Genomic DNA, 15,399 nt, shown 5'->3' with positions numbered 1-15,399 from the left:
GAAGAATATTTTATAAAAGAAAACTAACATACCTTATGATCCCCAAGTTTATAAATCTTTCGCTCCAGTCCACCACAAATTGATTCTCGGTATTTAATTAATCCTAATAATCATTTGCCACAACCTTGAACTTTGTCCAAACGTAGTTTGGGAGCCATAACACAATCACCATAGAACCGAAAGTTCGAAATTTAATTAAGATAATTTAAATAAAACATTCACAGTTCATCTTTGCAAGTTTTTTTCGATTCCCTATTGTTAATATGCAGTTCTTCAATGATTTTGCTTAATTATTTCTATTAAAACACGACAAAAAACCAGCCTCAATTCTCGAACCATTTTTCACCGCCAAAAATGTTTGAAAAACTGACAGTTACAGGGCTGCCAGGCAAAACGCAGTTTTATATTTTTAAATTTTGGGGCTGAAAATAAGTTACCTGTGAAATCGCTATTAAGGTTGTGGATAATCGATAGGTGTTAAAGAAGAAGCAATTGTAGGGCCTTAAGACTAAGAATTAATAAATTTTATAAAAGTCTACTGTAACAATATGCCACTGTGGCAAATTTTTAGACCCCTGTATAGGTCTTCTGTAACAATACTCCTTGGTAGCAGACCCCAAGGGAAAAATATAGATTTGGTTTCTTCAAGTTATTTAAAACAAGTTTAGGTCACAAATTGATATTAATTTTGGATTTACGTGGCATAATGTACATTATGCACAGATCTCAGAAGCCTTAGTGTGACGTCACCCATGTTATAGAACCAAAGCGGTACCAAACATGGCCGCCCACTGCCAAAGCTAAGCCTGGGACATTTTACCTACACACTGACGTCACAACTGGGAGTTGTATTGTCTTAAATTTTTTAATTCAAAACTATGACGTTAAAATTAGGCCTATTAAAATATAAAATAAGACGCAAAAACAATTTTCTGAGAAATATTTTTATTACATCAGATAAACATGTGAAATTTTATTTTGGTGTTTTCCCTTTAATTTGGGCAGCAATTCTGTCAAGATCCCTACGGCCATGGTTTGTTAATTTGCGACCACTAAAAGAAAAGAGAATTATTATATTAACATTGCCTTATATATATATATATAAAAGTACATTACTTACCCATTTTGATCCTTTTCAACCAATTTCTGGGCTTCCAAAGCTTGAAGGGCTTTACGACCGATACTTGAAGAGCTTTTGCACCAATGAGCAGGGCAGGTTCCCTTCCTAAACCTTCCTCCATAGATTTTGGTTAAAGCACCAACACCAACTGGCGCTCTCAAATACAAATGACGTGCGACAGAAGCTAAAATATAATGGAAGATTAATTTAAAGTCAAAGGAATGTAATATTGTAAAAAAACTTACCGCATCTGGTGTAAAACCAATCATCATCATATGGAGCCATTTCCTTGAACCTGGCGGTTTTAACAACATCGCTCCATTCAGGAACCTTTAGTTTACCAGATCTAAATGCATTTAATTAAATACATGCAATTATTATTACATTCCTGATGGTAATTATATTAAACAATAATTACTTTTTAAGGAATGCTGCCAGAGCCCTTACAAACTGATGTTGATCAACATCCTTCACGCTGACGGACATCTAAAATATTAAATTAAAATTAAATAGTTGTAATTTACACCAATTAAAGTTTCCTAGTAAATTTCTAGATGAAAAAAATATCCAGATGATAAAGAAATTAGTTGCCATGCTGCCACGAGGTCCAAAAGGGACGCCAAGGCTTAACGCGAATTAATAAATATTTCTCTAAAATTACTCTAAAATGAATACGCTTAAGAAACTAATTATTATTTATAGTTTATTACCTTTGAAAACCTTTAATACAATTTCTTTTTAATTAAATCCACTAAATAATTGCCGCAGAGGCGTACACCACGCGGTTTCCAACTACACACCGTGAAAAAAATGGCGCTCGAAAAAGACAGAATTCGACTAACCTAATGTACAGAAAAATTTACAATTCCTAAATTTCTATATAGAGGAGTTGCAAACTTGCAAATGTTACTGACCATGCCACTGTTAGCGTTTTGCACTTTCCATGGAGTAGTGTTTCTAAAGTAGAAAAGAAAGTTCCTTTAAAATAGCAATAAATATGCTTATATCTACTATAATATTGCTCCATGGTTGCAAATTACAAGTTACCATTCTAGGGGAAAGTTGCAAACTTGCAAACACACTTCTACTTTGCCAACCTAAAAATGACGTTTTATAATTTCCGGTCGTCTGCTAAATTATATAGGTTTGTTGTTTAATAAGCCTTGTCATTTGGGATTTCATTTTGAAAGCTCAGTCAAATTTGGTTTGTGGTTTATTATCTTGATAAAAAATGATAATTATAAATTAAAGGTTATAAATAACAATTAGTAGAGCTCTAGGAACGGTGGTGTAAAGGCCCTTATTAGTTTTATAAGCGTCTCGCGTAATCTGTATAACAAGGGGCTTCCTTCCTTGGGATCATCAAATTTACAACAAAGAACATTTAATACTTCAAATTAAAAGCAAATATTTAAAAACTGAGAAATATTCTTTTCAAATTTGATAAATTTAAACCTCTTGAATGTTTAAAAATGATTATTTCGAAGCTGGTAGAATTGTAACGTATCGTCATATTATGGAAGACCAGCATCGCTCCGTTTTTCGGAATCAAGCAAAAAATGCTGGCAAGTTTATTATAATTATAATTTTACTGTTTTACCTTCGTACTTTTTATAAGTCATATAACGTTTAATCTAATTATATTTCAGTTGATCGTAGAGTTAACTTGAAACTATCATTCACTCCAACCACTAGCCGGAAAACTCGCGAACGTCCCCAAATGCCTGGTACAATCATTTTTAATCTAGTTCCATTTATTTTATATTTGGTTTACACTCAATGTTTCTTCTTTAAGAAATTAATGGTCCACCAAACGCTCGGAATGAAAGCATATGGTTTCCCAGAAGTATACAAACATCTGGGAAACTAAAAATATCTCCGGAAGTTGTGAGTTAACACTTTTTAATAATAAATGCAGTTATTAAACTAAGGTTATTTCACCAGACTTATGACTTCACGGCGGATGATTTGACGGATTTGGGGGAAATTGGGAGAGGAGCCTTTGGAACTGTGAATAAAATGATTCATAAAAGAAGTGATACCATTATGGCTGTCAAAGTAATATTTTTAGTTAATAATTAGCAACGTAATTTTAAGATTAGGATTATTTATTTGTAATTTTATTCCATAGAGAATTCGTTCAACTGTAGATGAAAAAGAGCAAAAACAACTTCTAATGGATTTGGAAGTAGTCATGAAAAGCAATGATTGCCCTTGTATTGTCCAGTTTTATGGGGCTATATTCAAAGAGGTATAATTTTTACAAGTTATGACGGTTTAGACCAAATTAAACTTGAGTTATGAGGGTTTAGACCGAATTAAACTTGAGTTTTGAGGGTTTAGTCCGAATTAATGAGGGTTTAGACCGAATTAAACTTGAGTTACGAGGGTTTAGACCGAATTAAACTTGAGTTACGAGGATTTAGACCGAATTAAACTTGAGTTACGAGGATTTAGACCGAATTAAACTTGAGTTACGAGGATTTAGACCGAATTAAACTTGAGTTACGAGGGTTTAGACCGAATTAAACTTGAGTTACGAGGGTTTAGACCGAATTAAACTTGAGTTATGAGGGTTTAGACCGAATTAAACTTGAGTTACGAGGGTTTAGACCGAATTAAACTTGAGTTATGAGGGTTTAGACCGAATTAATGAGGGTTTAGACCGAATTAAACTTGAGTTATGAGGGTTTAGACCGAATTAAACTTGAGTTATGAGGGTTTAGACCGAATTAAACTTGAGTTACGAGGGTTTAGACCGAATTAAACTTGAGTTACGAGGGTTTAGACCGAATTAAACTTGAGTTACGAGGGTTTAGACCGAATTAAACTTGAGTTACGAGGGTTTAGACCGAATTAAACTTGAGTTACGAGGGTTTAGACCGAATTAAACTTGAGTTACGAGGGTTTAGACCGAATTAAACTTGAGTTACGAGGATTTAGACCGAATTAAACTTGAGTTACGAGGGTTTAGACCGAATTAAACTTGAGTTACGAGGGTTTAGACCGAATTAAACTTGAGTTACGAGGGTTTAGACCGAATTAAACTTGAGTTACGAGGGTTTAGACCGAATTAAACTTGAGTTACGAGGGTTTAGACCGAATTAAACTTGAGTTATGAGGGTTTAGACCGAATTAATGAGGGTTTAGACCGAATTAAACTTGAGTTATGAGGGTTTAGACCGAATTAAACTTGAGTTATGAGGGTTTAGACCGAATTAAACTTGAGTTACGAGGGTTTAGACCGAATTAAACTTGAGTTACGAGGGTTTAGACCGAATTAAACTTGAGTTACGAGGGTTTAGACCGAATTAAACTTGAGTTACGAGGGTTTAGACCGAATTAAACTTGAGTTACGAGGGTTTAGACCGAATTAAACTTGAGTTACGAGGGTTTAGACCGAATTAAACTTGAGTTACGAGGGTTTAGACCGAATTAAACTTGAGTTACGAGGGTTTAGACCGAATTAAACTTGAGTTACGAGGATTTAGACCGAATTAAACTTGAGTTACGAGGATTTAGACCGAATTAAACTTGAGTTATGAGGATTTAGACCGAATTAAACTTGAGTTATGAGGGTTTAGACCGAATTAAACTTGAGTTATGAGGGTTTAGACCGAATTAAACTTGAGTTATGAGGGTTTAGACAGAATTAATGAGGGTTTAGACCGAATTAAACTTGAGTTAAGAGGGTTTAGACCGAATTAAACTTGAGTTAAGAGGGTTTAGACCGAATTAAACTTGAGTTAAGAGGGTTTAGACTGAATTAAACTTGAGTTAAGAGGGTTTAGACCGAATTAAACTTGAGTTATGAGGGTTTAGACCGAATTAAACTTGAGTTATGAGGGTTTAGTCCGAATTAAACTTGAGTTATGAGGGTTTAGACCGAATTAAACTTGAGTTATGAGGGTTTAGACCGAATTAAACTTAAGTTTGAGGGTTTATAATTTTAGGGTGATTGCTGGATATGTATGGAACTAATGGATACTTGTTTGGACAAATTCTACAAATTTGTTTGTGAAAAAATGAATTATAGAATTCCTGAGAGCATTTTGGGAAAAATTACAGTTTCTGTATGTTTTTTTAATTAAATTTTTAATTTAATTACGCATATTAAAAGATAATCTTGTCTTTCAGACTGTGAAAGCTTTGAATTATTTAAAAGAGAAACTTAACATCATTCACAGAGATGTTAAACCCAGCAATATTTTACTAGATCGTAAAGGCAACATTAAATTATGTGATTTTGGAATTAGTGGTCAATTAGTTGACTCTATTGCCAAAACGAGAGACGCGGGATGTCGACCTTATATGGCGGTATGTTAAACTAACCACCACCGTTTTCCTAATTATTGTAATTAACTCATTTAATGTCTTCTGTTTTAGCCTGAAAGAATAGATCCTGGTCGTGCTAGAGGTTACGATGTTCGTTCAGATGTTTGGAGTCTTGGAATAACATTGGTTTGTTTGTTTGTAGTCATTGTTTTGGGAGTCAAAGCAATTATTTGTTTGTTTGTTTTAGATTGAAGTGGCTACTGGTCGCTTTCCTTACCCTAAATGGAACAGCGTTTTTGAGCAGCTGACACAAGTGGTTCAAGGCGACCCTCCTAGATTGCATCCCATTGAATATGGAAATTCCTTTTCAATGGAATTTGTGGTTTTTGTTAACACATGGTAATTTAGTTAATATTCTTAATTGAACAGTCCGTCTTAATTAATGTTCTTAATTGAACAGTCCGCCTTAATTAATGTTCTTAATTGAACAGTCCGTCTTAATTGAACAGTCCGTCTTAATTAATGTTCTTAATTGAACAGTCCGCCTTAATTATTGTTCTTAATTGAACAGTCCGCCTTAATTAATGTTCTTAATTGAACAGTCCGCCTTAATTATTGTTCTTAATTGAACAGTTCGTCCTAATTATTGTTCTAAATTGAACAGTCCGCCTTAATTATTGTTCTTAATTGAACAGTTCGTCCTAATTATTGTTCTAAATTGAACAGTTCGTCCTAATTATTGTTCTAAATTGAACAGTTCGTCCTAATTATTGTTCTAAATTGAACAGTCCGTCCTAATTATTGTTCTAAATTGAACAGTTCGTCCTAATTATTGTTCTAAATTGAACAGTTCGTCCTAATTATTGTTCTAAATTGAACAGTTCGTCTTAATTATTGTTCTAAATTGAACAGTTCGTCCTAATTATTGTTCTAAATTGAACAGTTCGTCCTAATTATTGTTCTAAATTGAACAGTTCGTCCTAATTATTGTTCTAAATTGAACAGTCCGTCCTAATTATTGTTCTAAATTGAACAGTTCGTCCTAATTATTGTTCTAAATTGAACAGTTCGTCCTAATTATTGTTCTAAATTGAACAGTTCGTCCTAATTATTGTTCTAAATTGAACAGTTCGTCCTAATTATTGTTCTAAATTGAACAGTTCGTCCTAATTATTGTTCTAAATTGAACAGTCCGTCCTAATTATTGTTCTAAATTGAACAGTTCGTCCTAATTATTGTTCTAAATTGAACAGTCCGTCCTAATTATTGTTCTAAATTGAACAGTGTGTCTTAATTATTGTTTTTAATTGAACAGTTCGTCTTAATTAATGTTCTTAATTGAACAGTTACTCATAATTAATATTAATTTCTTTAGCCTGATTAAGGAAGAGCAAAATAGACCAAAGTATAAAAAACTACTGGTAAGTAAAGCGGAATTCAGTATTTAAGGGATTCTTTCAAACTTGTAAACAAGTTTTTATTCCGTGTGGTGTGGTAATGTAATACCCAACGGAGTTATGCGCTGTTCCCCAGTTAGTTAGTTAGTTAGTGTGATGCACGCGAAAAGCCAGTGGACGGGATTCCATGGATATTTAAATTGTAAAAGTGACAGTTTTACTAGTTGAAAAATTGTGGTACTAGGACGGTTTTGAAGTTCAGAATATGGCGGGCGGTCTACGTCAGACAAATCGGGAAGACCATTGTATTGTTCCGTGTATTTCTCCCCCATTTGTGGGCGTTCCACAGTTAGAGGGCCGATTTCCCGCAGATTACGCATCCTCCCCCATCATCCTGGTTCCCAACTTAACTTTATAAGTGTACGCCTTAGATTGTTGTTGGGTATTGTACAACCTCGGCACATTGGAAAGGAAACCACACGGAGTATTGCAAAATGGTTTTTGCCCTTGTTTTTCATACACGTTTTTTTTTTTTTGGTTTTGTTTTGCGTTTTTCAGGAACATCCTTTTATTGTCAGATCGGAAAAGGATACGATTAATATCGCAGAGTATATTCAATGCATTATGGATCGAATGGACAAAATGAATTGTAGCAGTTCTAATAATTGTAGTTCAAGCGCTAGTAGTAGTAGTAGCGGTAGCGGTAGGCGATAATTGCCATTATATTCGCGTGATTTCGCGAAAATTTAATTTACCCAATTTTTGGCTCCGACAGTAAGAATTGATTGATAATCTACAGGTTTAATTCTTTCTTTTGATGCTTTTTATATACAGTCGTCTTTGTTAATGGAATTAATTGTTGGAAACTTAATTAATTAACTTATAGAAAGAAAGAACGTCTTCAAGTTAATCTTACTTCTTACTAGGGCTGTGCGGGTACTCGAAAATGACGGGTACTCGACTTCGAGTCCGAGTCCGAGTACTCGGACTCGGACTCGAAACTGGTTTTCCTAGGACTCGAACGGGTACCCGGGTCCTGGTCCAAGGCCTAAAATTACCCGTTTAGGGCTTGTCGAGTCCATTTTTTCTTTACCAACTTAATAGGCAACTTTATCAGCTACTGATAAAAATGTTTTCATATTTAAAAAAGTTAAAATTACTGTTAATGTTTAGTTTTGAAACAGTTAGAAAAAAAACAGAATGTTTTAAGAGCAAATTTGACGAATTTTGGGCTCGGATTAAGAATTTTGGACTCGAAACCATGTTTTTTGGACTCGAAAATGGACTCGAAACCATGTTTTAAGGACTCGATGGACTCGACGAGTCCTGCAAAATTGGACTCGAGGACTCGACGAGTCCACTTTTCCAGGACTCGGACTCGGACTCGAAACCTAAAAATGAGGACTCGCACACCTCTACTTCTTACTAATTCTTTTTGCTTTTGCTTTTTGAAGTTGTAGGAAATTTTATTTACACCCTTACAAGTTTTATTCTTTAATTTCTTAAAAATAATGAAAAAAAAAATTATAAATTTGTTTTTTTTTTAATCTTTAAAATCGAATATTCTTTTAATAGCCAAGATCACGAAATGTTAAAAAATTCTGAAATTGTAAAACGTTTATGATCAATCATGTTTTTTGCAAAACGATCGAAGGAAATAATTAAAAATAAATTGCGCTAATGTTTTTTAAGACTATATTTTTGTCTTTTGAAAAAAAAAAAAAAATAATAAAATTTATTAATAATAAATAAGCCTATGAATAATTAATTGAATTCAAATATAATTAAAAATGTTAGTGTTTTAACCCCCCGAGAATAAATAAATAAATAATATTGAGACACTTTTAATGTAAAATTTAGAATTTGAGAAAAATACAAAAAAAAAAAAATAAAATCATCCGTTTTTAGATAAAATTAAAATTAAAAAAAAAAATAACATTCTCACGAGTAATTTGTTAGCTAAAATTTCTTCTTAAAATAATTAACTTAGTAAGTATCCAAACTTAGATTTAATTAATATAGTTAATTCAACTAGTTATAAATATTAATAAATTAAATATTAAATAAACAAAATAAATTTAAATTTAAATTTAAAAAAATCGCACGCTTTCTCAAGAGTTTTTAATTTTTTTTTTTTTTTTGTTAATTGGATCATGTATATTAATTATTATTGAGGTAACCCTGAAACGAAACGTCTGTTTTTCCGAAAAAGAAGATTTAGGCTGATGCTTGCCCTCTCTAAGTGCCTCCTTTAAAACTAAAAAGTAAACAAAAACAAAACAAATGTTTGAAAAACAAGCTATAAATAAATATCGGAATTTTTTTTAAATAATTTAGTCGTAAATAAATTAATAAATATATAAATAAATACAAATAAAAAAATAAATAAAATTTTTTAAAGGTAATTTAGTTTTAACTCGAAATGTTTTGAAAATCAAATGAATTTTGTGTCGTTTTTTGGTATAAACAAATTCACAGGGAAAAACAACAAATATTTATGAAAAACAAATAAAGAAATAAATAAATAAACAGAAAAAACCAAAAAATATAAAACAAATAACACATCTTATTTTAATGTGAAATGTTTTGAAAATCAAAGGATTTTTGTGACGTTTTTTGGTATAAAATCCACAGGGAAAACAACAAATATTTATGAGAAACAAACAAACAAATTAATAAATAAATAAATAAATAAACAGGAAAACCAAAAAATAAACATCTTTATTTTAATGTGAAATGTTTTGAAAATCAAAGGATTTTTGTGACGTTTTTTGGTATAAAATCCACAGGGAAAAACAACAAATATTTATGAAAAACAAACAAACAAACAAAATAAATAAATAAAAAACAGAAAAACAAAATAAAAACACGTCTTTATTGTGTATAAAATCAATCTTCGTATATATAATAATATTTTTCGGCCCTTTCCCATGTAATAAACTTCCAAGGTTGTTATCTTGTTACGCAATGGACTTCAAATTTTTTTTTTTTTTTTGCCTTTTTTTTTATTTAATTGTTTTTGTGATGATTAATAGAATGAGTGACTGCAGGCTTGTAACTTTGAAAATGGCTAAAAACAACAAAAAATTATCTACCGAAAGACAAAGTTGAAAATATTTCATTATGTAAAAGTCTTCACTAAAAAAATAATTCTTTAAATTAAAAATTCATCAAATAAAACGAGGGGATGTTTAAAAAAATAAACTAAATCGCCCGTTGGTATGCCATTGCCATCTGAGAAATACAAACTACAAAACTAAGACTTCTTAATTAATTAATTGTTAATTCACTTATACCTGTATAAAAATAATTGAAAATCAGAATATATAGTAAAAAAAAATCAAAGAAAATGAATAAATTTCACGTGCATTTATTTAAATTTTAATTTAGGTGAATTAAAAGTATTTTATAGACAGAGTGGAGCGCGTGATCGAGTGGGCTATGCTTGACAACTGCCAAACAAAGATTCGGCTGCTCAAAATACTGAAAAAAGAAGTAAATTTCTCTTTAATTGACATAAGTTAATTAAAAATGAACCGAAAAAGATCTGCAATACCAAATATTTATGGCGGTAAAAAGAAGAAGACAGGAAATAACGCTGGACAAGGTTTGTGATTTTATTTTTATTTGATTAGAATGATTATATAATTTAAACCAAGGCTTAGGGAAAATAAGAGTTAGAGGCAATCGGGATTGTTTTAAAACATTTAATATCATTATTTTAGGCGAAATTAGCACCAAGGAGGCAATTTTTTACATCAGATCTTTATTTCCCGTTGAAAAATTTCTTCACAGACTCCCACCTATAATAATGAAACATCAGATATATTCATTAATTAGCAATAGAACGTGTGTTGATAAAGATTTGGTACATTATTTAAACTTTTAAACCATATTTCATTTAACTATAATTCATGAAATGTACCGCAGAATGATCTGTGCACCACCAATGAAATTAGATTATTTAAATTTGGAGCGGAGGAAGATGAAATTGCTATAATTTTACTTGATGATTATAATAAACATGTTGAGAATTCAAGTCATATAAAAACAGTAACAGGTTATAACATTATAAAGTGAAAATCTACGATCCTATTACTAAGTAATATATTTTCTGGGGTTCTAGATAAATTTTTAAAGGTTGTAGTTTCAAGCAGCCCGGATCTGAGTTATGATAGAGTCATGCTGCAAACTAAATACAACTTTTCAGAGTCTGATATCTCGTAATAAAACTGATTTTTATCTAGTTTTTGATGTTTCGGTACATAGTTTCTGTGTTTAATTTCAGTGAACTTATAAATATAGGGGTTCTAACCCTTCGAGATGTAGGGAATTTTTGGCTTTCAATCCCTAGAGCGGGTGAATTTGTTAAAACATTTAGGAAAGGAAGACAGGCCTTAATTTCAGTATTGAAAAGAACTAAATATAAAGAGCTCTTACAAAGTGAGCTGGAAACTAGAAAACTACCTAAATCAGCATTATTAACAATGAAATACCATATTCATGATATAATTGGTGCCGATTTAGTTACCAAGTAAGTATGGACCATTTAGGCTTAAGAATTAGGCTTAATAATAACTTTTGTTTTGTTTTTGTTGAATTTTATAGATTAGATACTTCATCCGGTTATATTTTACGTTTAAAAGAATCAGAATACTGATTTTCTTATAAAAAAATTATATTTACTAATTTATTGGGATCGTGGTTGTATTTATTTATGTTTTGATATAAAATTTGGAAAAAAAAGTTTTTGTTATTAATGATTTGAATTTTGGCGGAAGAAATCCTAGCCATCTGATTGGTTACTTTGAACAAAGCGTCCTTTCATACTGGCTTTCTTCAGAATGGAGTTGCGTTTCGCGCATGCGCGTTTGCTTGCTAATAAACTATAGAGAAATGAATTGAGACTGGAGTCTTAATTAAAAACTTTTCAAAATTGATTCTCAATTAATCGTTATGATAAAATGAGTCAGACTACTTCTAATTATAATATCTTATGCAATATTTTGTAAGAGAAATGTTTTCCGGTCATACGTAGTGCATTAATCCTATTATAAAAATCCATTAATTAAATAACATATCCTATATACATTTGTTTTGCTACTCCTTGGTTTAACACCGCTCAATTCATCCCATTCTCAGTACTCAGCTTTAGTATACCCACGCATTAACTGTCGAATACGGCCATAGGATTTTGCATAAAAATAGAATTTAATGAATGGAATTTGGGTTGAGACCAACTAACGAAACGTCATTCGCGCGGCAGTCGGTAACCGTCCTGACGGGTTTGTGCGTAGTGCATTGTTTGGAATATTAATTAAAAAAATAATTAGGCCTAAAACGAAGACGCCAACGCGAATTATGGTTCACTTAGGATTAATGAAATAGGTAAGTCACATTTCACTTTGGTTATCTACGGCTTGAAACCTAAAAATGGAGTTTGTAAATTCGTTAAAGTCGCGTTATATTTGTAATCTTAAGCCTTGGTAAAATCAGTAAGGCATTGGCTTTTGTGTTTATTATGCCCCAGCAGCTGGGGTCAAACCCGTTTTCCCATATCTTCTACTTCGTATAATATTTTTAGCATTACGTGGTGGGGTTCAATATCGGTCTTATTTGCATAATTATTATCTCGTATTATTGAAATTCAAGACGCCACCCAAAACGTTTTAACCATTTGTCATATGAAAGTGTTTTTTTCCCCGTGTTTATTTCCATGAAATGAAAGTTTATTGAAGGTTAGAAAAAGTGCAGTCACAGGCTAGTGCTTCTAAGATAGTTCCTCGTAATGTTTTATTAGTTCCGCCAGAAGTTTAAAAACCTTGTGGTTACTTAGGTAAATATCTAGTTCCGCCTAAAATAAGTTAAAGGTATAAGACTTTCAAAATTCGAATTCACGCGTCAAAAAGTGATTTTATATGGTATTTTTCGACTATTTTTTCCTTTAAAATGTTTCCAGTCAGTTGGTTTATTCTTAGATCAACCTTGTATCCAAGGATTAAATGATTAAATTTGTGCCACTTAATTATAAATTGCGACAATTGCGAATTACAATAATCTGTCAATTCTCATTAAACCCTTGAAACGAAACTCTAGACACATTTCAGCGCCCATAGACTCGTCGTTTCTCTTATTCTAGCATTTAGTAGGCTTGTATCTCTCTCTCTCTCTCTCTTTCCTTTGAAAATTATTTTCCCAGAAGGGGCTGTGACCTACGATGAGTCAACCCACCACAAACTGGAAATGCAACTACAGTTAAAAAAAATTTACTACAGGGGAAATGGGAGAATAAAAATACAAGCCATTGTATAAATGACATGTAGTGGTTTTTGAACGCTTTGTTTTTTGCTGGAATTAAGTTACACCTTTTTTTTTGTGTTCTTTTCTCCCCCTTGTCTGAAGTGAGTAACGGAAATCTAAGACCTTTTATTGTGCTTTGTTTCAAGAAATTTAAGATGACAGGTTCAAAATTCAAAGTCAATTTATAAATTACCCATTTGATATATATTTCATGCCTTTTTACGAAGTTGATATATTTCTGGTGTAAGTTTGCTATATTTCGTGATTTAGTGTAAAGTTTATCTATTTCGCGCTTTGGTGTCAAGTTTATCTATTTCGCGCTTTGGTGTAAAGTCTATCTATCTCGCGCTTTGGTGTAAAGTTTATCTATTTCGCGCTTTGGTGTCAAGTTTATCTATTTCGCGCTTTGGTGTCAAGTTTATCTATTTCGCGCTTTGGTGTCAAGTTTATCTATTTCGCGCTTTGGTGTCAAGTTTATCTATTTCGCGCTTTGGTGTCAAGTTTATCTATTTCGCGCTTTGGTGTGAAGTGAGGTTTATATATTTCGCGCTGTGGTGTGAAGTTGATATATTTCGCGCTTTGGTGTGAAGTTTAAATTTGTTCCCATGAAATATTATATTTATTTATTTTTTTTAAATAACGGCGTACTTAAAAGGTTTAATATTGTGGAATAATTTATTCTGGTTAATGTTTTCCTGAAAAACATAAATATTGGTAACCATTTATGATTTTTATCAGTTTTGTTTGTTTTTGCTTTGTGATTAGACTACTGTAATTTTCCCCATGACTAATTTTATGATAAGGTCCTAAGTTACCGTCAGATACAACTGAATTCATTCTTTTCGTGGTAGTACAAAATTTTCATCCTTCGCAAGTTCCCACCCAGTCTTTAGGTTTTGATAGTGAAAGCCAAAAGGTTTAAATTATTTCTTCCCAAGTTGCTAAGTTAATTTATATTTCTTCCCAAGTTGCTAAGTTAATTTATTTTTGTTTAAAAAAAACCCCCAAAAACCGGAAGTTTAAAATAATTCCGCTATATCTCGGCAATTCGTTTATTTCTCATTTTTGGAGATATTACCATCCGAGGATCATCCTGATTGTTATTTTGGGATGAATCTTCGTTACTTCTTGTACCTCGCGTGTTTCTCTTGGCTTTGCTGCACCACGGTTTTAACGAACGACAGTAACAATGGATCATCGAGTGGTGGGAGTACGACGTCCAGGGTGGAAATCAGTTTCAGTAGCGCCAAGAGTCCCCTGGAATACCAATCGACCATCGTCTTTGACCCCAGGGGAATGGAACATCTTTATTTCATCACTCAAATGTTCCTTGATTTTATTATGGAACAAGGTATACCCGAAAGCCTTTTGACAAAGGATGTATTTAACGATCCAATTGAAGTCATTAAAAAGAATCAGAACCCCGTAAGATTAACTATTTACCATCATCCATAAGATATGCTACCACCATAAGTTTGTCACTGGTTACAAGTGACGTAGGTCACAGATTCTCTCGAACTAGCTCGAGCTGTAAGTCGAGGGGCTAATCACTATTCTCCTAAAGTGAAGGAGGCCTGGTGATGTGCTGTCAAAGGCTTAGTTTAGACTAAATAGGAAGATGGACTGCAAAATTAACCGAGTGTAGTACTTCAATTCTCGCTTGTCGTTCTCGAACTAGCTCGAGCTGTAAGTCGAGGGGCTAATCACTATTCTCCTAAAGTGAAGGAGGGCTGGTGATGTGCTGTCAAAGGCTTAGTTTAGACTAAATAGGAAAAAGGACTGCAAAACTAATCTAGTGTAGTCAATTCTCGCTTGTCGTACCTCGAACTAGTTCGAGCTGTAAGTCGAGGTGCTAATCACTATTAGACTCCCTGTACATCGATTATTTTACCACTTTCAAGGGCAAAGCTTTCATAGATTACGCGTAATCACTCCAGTACAGTAAAAGGTACACTGAGTGACCAGCCCCTCGCAGTAAGTCTCACGCTCTGTCATTACGAACTGTGTCATACTTATGGAACATATCTTATAAACTTATGTTACCGCTGATATCCCGTGCATTGGAAGAATTTTACATGGTTTTATACGTAATTTCTTAGTTGACGACGCATTTTACCGGACCCATTATCGTAGCATTAAGCTCACTTTCCTTAGCGGTGCTAATACCCTTTATCGGGTTAATATTTTGTTGTTGCCGTTGCACCGGGCGTTGCGGTGGCCGTAAAGGCGTACCCGAAAAAAGACGAGATTCTTGTAAAAGAGGATTGTGCAATTTATTTTTCTTCCCCTTTGTCGTTGCTCTGTTGT

The 15,399-nt window shown here is 32.7% G+C and overlaps 4 protein-coding genes and 1 long non-coding RNA gene across 8 annotated transcripts in view; 3 read left to right on the top strand and 2 right to left on the bottom strand.

Annotated features, from left to right (window-relative positions):
- Positions 1-928: 928 nt before the first annotated feature.
- LOC149705001 (small ribosomal subunit protein eS19-like) lies at positions 929-1,981 on the bottom strand. Its single transcript, XM_089865146.1, has 5 exons — positions 1,831-1,981; positions 1,539-1,606; positions 1,366-1,466; positions 1,121-1,304; positions 929-1,052 (listed from the first exon to the last, which is right to left on the bottom strand). Exons 2-5 carry the CDS (start codon positions 1,604-1,606, stop codon positions 974-976), a joined length of 432 nt encoding a protein of 143 aa, XP_089721272.1. The 5' UTR covers positions 1,831-1,981; the 3' UTR covers positions 929-973.
- Positions 1,982-2,250: 269 nt separating this feature from the next.
- Mkk4 (dual specificity mitogen-activated protein kinase kinase 4) lies at positions 2,251-9,764 on the top strand. Its single transcript, XM_089865140.1, has 11 exons — positions 2,251-2,685; positions 2,770-2,847; positions 2,916-3,007; positions 3,065-3,178; positions 3,252-3,371; positions 5,074-5,193; positions 5,258-5,437; positions 5,507-5,581; positions 5,643-5,794; positions 6,771-6,816; positions 7,351-9,764. Exons 1-11 carry the CDS (start codon positions 2,583-2,585, stop codon positions 7,504-7,506), a joined length of 1,236 nt encoding a protein of 411 aa, XP_089721266.1. The 5' UTR covers positions 2,251-2,582; the 3' UTR covers positions 7,507-9,764.
- Positions 9,765-10,142: 378 nt separating this feature from the next.
- LOC149704997 (uncharacterized) overlaps positions 10,143-15,399 on the bottom strand; it is a 19,484-nt gene continuing 14,227 nt past the window's right edge. Inside the window, exons 2-3 of one of the 2 annotated variants that reach the window (XR_016381488.1) lie at positions 10,349-10,595; positions 10,143-10,275 (exon numbers count right to left, since the gene is read on the bottom strand). This is a non-coding gene — a long non-coding RNA (uncharacterized LOC149704997). Of the gene's footprint in view, positions 10,596-15,399 lie in introns of both variants that reach the window. The other variant, XR_016381487.1, reaches the window with a different exon arrangement.
- On the top strand, positions 10,260-11,865 carry LOC149704999 (winged helix repair factor 1-like). Its single transcript, XM_089865145.1, has 6 exons — positions 10,260-10,399; positions 10,518-10,660; positions 10,723-10,852; positions 10,919-11,015; positions 11,081-11,326; positions 11,401-11,865. Exons 1-6 carry the CDS (start codon positions 10,324-10,326, stop codon positions 11,450-11,452), a joined length of 744 nt encoding a protein of 247 aa, XP_089721271.1. The 5' UTR covers positions 10,260-10,323; the 3' UTR covers positions 11,453-11,865.
- LOC149704998 (prominin-1-A-like) overlaps positions 12,025-15,399 on the top strand; it is a 13,427-nt gene continuing 10,052 nt past the window's right edge. For 2 of the 3 annotated variants that reach the window (XM_089865129.1, XM_089865131.1), the window contains exons 1-3: positions 12,025-12,180; positions 14,164-14,517; positions 15,192-15,397. In XM_089865129.1, coding sequence (XP_089721255.1) covers positions 14,203-14,517; positions 15,192-15,397 — 521 coding nt within the window. In that variant the 5' untranslated portion in view covers positions 12,025-12,180; positions 14,164-14,202. The remainder of the gene's footprint in view (positions 12,181-14,163; positions 14,518-15,191; positions 15,398-15,399) is intronic. The other variant, XM_089865130.1, reaches the window with a different exon arrangement.

This window comes from Phalangium opilio, unplaced genomic scaffold (genome assembly GCF_054372755.1).
Source record: "Phalangium opilio isolate 3A_F unplaced genomic scaffold, DU_Popi_V2 ptg000014l_1, whole genome shotgun sequence".
NCBI classification, from domain to species: Eukaryota; Metazoa; Arthropoda; class Arachnida; order Opiliones; family Phalangiidae; genus Phalangium; species Phalangium opilio.
This window is presented reverse-complemented; position numbering and strand designations above follow the sequence as displayed.